Genomic DNA, 3,833 nt, shown 5'->3' on the forward strand with positions numbered 1-3,833 from the left:
GCTAGACGTTTCTTCTTATATTAACTAACGTACTCTACAATTAGCTCAGTGAATAATTAAAAAAAACTTAGACCCGGCTAGAACAAGCGGAGTGATACAAAATTGTGAAAGGGCGTTCCTGTAGGCGATACCAGTACAATATCTCACGGTTCTCAACCATCAGATTTGAGAACCAGAACGAACTGTTGTATAATCCATAATATGTCAACAGAGAAATGTGTTAATCAACTATTTCAACAATTGTTTTTCTTTAGAATCAAACGTTGAGAAGAATCGCATCTTACCTGCTGCTCATGCAGGTGTATTTGTAGGTAACTTCACGTGAAATCTGCCTGGCCAGTGAGAAAAGTTCATCTCTTCGGGTCAGCAGCGACAGATCTTTCATGCACAGCTGAGCGGATGCTTCGTTGACCGTTAGCTACACAATAAACAAAAGGACCACTTTTTACTAAAAATCTAAAAGAAACTTTTTCCACTATAAAGAACTTTTGTAGAATGGAAATATTCCATGGATGATAAAGGTTCTTCATGGAATCACAGAAACCAATAGAACCTTTATTTTTAAGAATGTATGGAACAACAACTTCTGTCAATCTGCACAATCAACAATATCAATATCTTAGCATTCGAACCAACCTCGTGCATCGTAAGCTGCCGGCCGTCCCGCCTCTTGGAATCGAACCGTCCATAGATGGTGCTGTATTTCCGAATCTCCACCTCCTTCTGTGGATTGTCGCTCATCTCGCAGATATGGCCGATCATCTTGCTGAGCTTCTTATTGGCGCGGATGTGTTCTTTGACTTCCGTGGGGTCGCTCTTGGGCAATGTTTGGGCTAGTCGCTCTACACACTCCATCACGCACTGGACAGCAGCAGAATCGAGAGCGTCGAGAGCGTCGTGGGGTGAACACGGGGAACAAGCTCCAGATGGAGATAGGCTGTGCTCGCTCTCGCTTCCCCAGAAACGACTCTCGCTAACCCCTTGCAGTGGGGAGCACCCTGGCGTCCCGTCCCTGCTGAGATCCAGTCTTCCAGGACTGGGGCTTGTGGGTAATAACGCTCTGGGAACAGCAAGCTGGTTCTGTTGCCCGTTGCTGTGGGAACTTTCGGGTAGCTTGTACACCGGTATACTGCAAACGGGAAGAGACGTCAACGGTTGGTTGAAGATGGAAGGGTTGGTGACCCAATCCCGTAGAGCCTTCTGGAGTCTTCGAACGTGAAGGGGTTTGGTCGCCATTCCGACAAGGGCCATGATCTCGAGGAACTCTTCCTCGCCGGCCTCACAGAGCTGCTGCACATCGTCGCCGCCCTGCTGGATGAAGGCTTCGTAGTAGCAGAGCAAGTTGGCCTTCTGCAGGATCCGGTACAGTTGCAGCTCGCCCAAGGAACGTGGCAGCAGCACTGACATGGCTACACATACAAACGCGGAACAAAACAAAACATTGTCATTTCAAGAAAACGTTTCAAGTCACCATGAAGCAATGCTCGCCAATGTTATTTATGTCCCAGGACAGGTCTGTGAACTCACATTATGACTGTCACAGTCCCCAACTGCAATGTACTTTTACTATTCGCTCTTAAAAATCAAGGTTCCAAATAGGTGTTTTTGCAGCAATGTCACAGAAGAACCATTTTTTGGTTACGCAAAGAACCTTTCAGTGAACAGTTCTTAAAAGAACCATTTTATTTGTGTGTGAAGAACATTTTAATTCTCTAAAAGAACCTTTCTCCACAATGAAGAACCTTCAGTGGAATGCTAAGGTTTCATGGATGTTTAATGTTCTTCATGGAACCACTGATGCCAATAAAGAATCGTTATTTTTAAGAGTGTGGAAGAAGCATTTTAGGTTCCACAAAGAACCTTTCAGTAAACAGTTCCTAAAAGAACCATTTTTTCTTAGTGTAAAGGACATTTTAATAATCTGAAGAACCTTTTCCACTATAAAGAACATTTTGTGCAAAGGAAAGGTTCCATGCATGTTAAAGGTTCATCATCAAGCCACTGATGCCAGTGAAGAACCTTTATTTTTAAGAGGTCATGGCATCGCTGCAAAAACCCCTTCCAGGAGCTTTATTTTTAAGAGTATGTGATGTTTAATTATTAAGCTACTCGTAATGGAAAAATGATCATCAAAACTTTGAGGGAACATATTATGGACTGCCCAAGAATACAGTGTATAACAACTCAATTAAAAAATGAACAAAGATCAAATTTGAAAAAAAATTGATAATTCTGACTCGGCGCATGCAGTTTTAACTGGTATAGTGCTTAGTCAGGGTAAAGCCATATTTCATTTTTGACAAGAATGAAAACAAGGCTGTGAGGGATAGAAGTACAGTGTTCACCAGATTGCGCTTTTGTTTAACAACATGACAATTGATTAGCTGATGAAACGTCTTTCCAAGAAAACTTTCAGTATACAAAAGCTCTTAAAAACATTTTGGAAGTTGTGAAAATTACATGATCTAGTACCGGCACACAGTTTTCAACCATGTAAAATTCAGTCAGCCCTGACTAAGGTCTACTATACATCATATCCAGTCGGACGGTCACATAAAGTTTAGTCACAAAAGTTGCAAACTTTCAATACATTTGAAGCTCAAACTGGATATGAGATTCCTGCATCCGCAACGAACTGGAACTCAATAGCCGCCGTCCTACTCTCAACTGGAAATTAATGATGTTAACTGTAAATGAATGACCAATCTATCTTCTGATGTTTGTAGCAAGCAGTGAAAAGATGTTTACATCTGCATTTTAATTGTTTTAACATTGAAAACTTTTACACTTTCCTTTTATGTACTTATGTAGCAGATGTTTTCATTCCAAGTGACTTAATTTAAAGTTATTACAGGTACTATCCACTTGGCATAACCGGGGCGAGTGCCTTGCTCAAGTGCACATAGGTAAAACGTTCAAACCCATTGACCAGATCTTTCACCATCACACCACATTTAAATGCAATTACGAATAGTTGCAAACACAGCTGTGCATTACACTATTCTCCACAAAAACATGAACAGGTTCCCCTGCAAACTCACCTGAGAAGATCTCAAAACTATTGCTTCACATGCACCAGAGAATCTTAATGCATGCAAATAACTCGGATATTGAGTCTATAATATACCCATCTAGCTCAAGTCAGCATGCTTTGATTCTCTACCCTCCCCATCTGAATGTCTATGTATGAAATGTTTATAATAGTCCTCGGGTTTACGTACCTCTCTTTCGCAGCTGGTGTGCGCGACTGCTCCCGGTGCTGGCCGCTGTCTCGAGGCAGCGCTCCGCCTCTCGCGAAGGAGAGAAAGTGTGTTGAAGGCTCATCGGTGCTGTCTCTTTCTCTCTTGTGCGGGGATATTCCGATGTAAACTGCATTGCTGTCTCACTCCCACGCGCCGGCTTGACGCAAATCCTCGCGTGGGCGGCGCTACGCGCGTGGGACGGAATGCCGAGAGAGAAAGAGAGAAGACCTGAACGGTCATACACGGTAAAATACACATTCATGGTGACATATTGAAGAATATTAATCGGTAATACCATGTTTTTTTTTTTTGACATGAACCCACACAGCCTTCAGTACAGCATATGCGTGTATTTTTGTGGTGGCCATGTTCGTACATGGGAAACCCGGGAAAGTTGTCACACATTTTACTACAGTAAATGTTTATTGTGGTAGGTTTGGTTTCGATATTAAATTTCAGTTTAAATACAGTAATTGGAGTTATGCGAAGAGGGGATGGTTTTCGGTGTTATAGTTCAGATGAAAATGAAATTTTGCGAAGAAAATACACACCCTCTCAGGTCATTCATGATGTAGATGAATTTGTTTCTTC

The 3,833-nt window shown here is 42.1% G+C and overlaps 1 protein-coding gene across 1 annotated transcript in view; it reads right to left on the bottom strand.

Annotated features, from left to right (window-relative positions):
* Positions 1–3,442, bottom strand: part of LOC107754250 (NGFI-A-binding protein 1-like) — an 11,113-nt gene extending 7,671 nt beyond the window's left edge. Inside the window, exons 1-3 of the mRNA XM_016570624.1 lie at positions 3,222–3,442; positions 637–1,409; positions 285–418 (exon numbers count right to left, since the gene is read on the bottom strand). Coding sequence (XP_016426110.1) covers positions 285–418; positions 637–1,409; positions 3,222–3,375 — 1,061 coding nt within the window. The 5' untranslated portion in view covers positions 3,376–3,442. The remainder of the gene's footprint in view (positions 1–284; positions 419–636; positions 1,410–3,221) is intronic.
* Positions 3,443–3,833: the final 391 nt, after the last annotated feature.

This window comes from Sinocyclocheilus rhinocerous, unplaced genomic scaffold (assembly GCF_001515625.1).
Source record: "Sinocyclocheilus rhinocerous isolate Xijiao unplaced genomic scaffold, SAMN03320098_v1.1 scaffold1584, whole genome shotgun sequence".
Taxonomy (NCBI): domain Eukaryota; kingdom Metazoa; phylum Chordata; class Actinopteri; order Cypriniformes; family Cyprinidae; genus Sinocyclocheilus; species Sinocyclocheilus rhinocerous.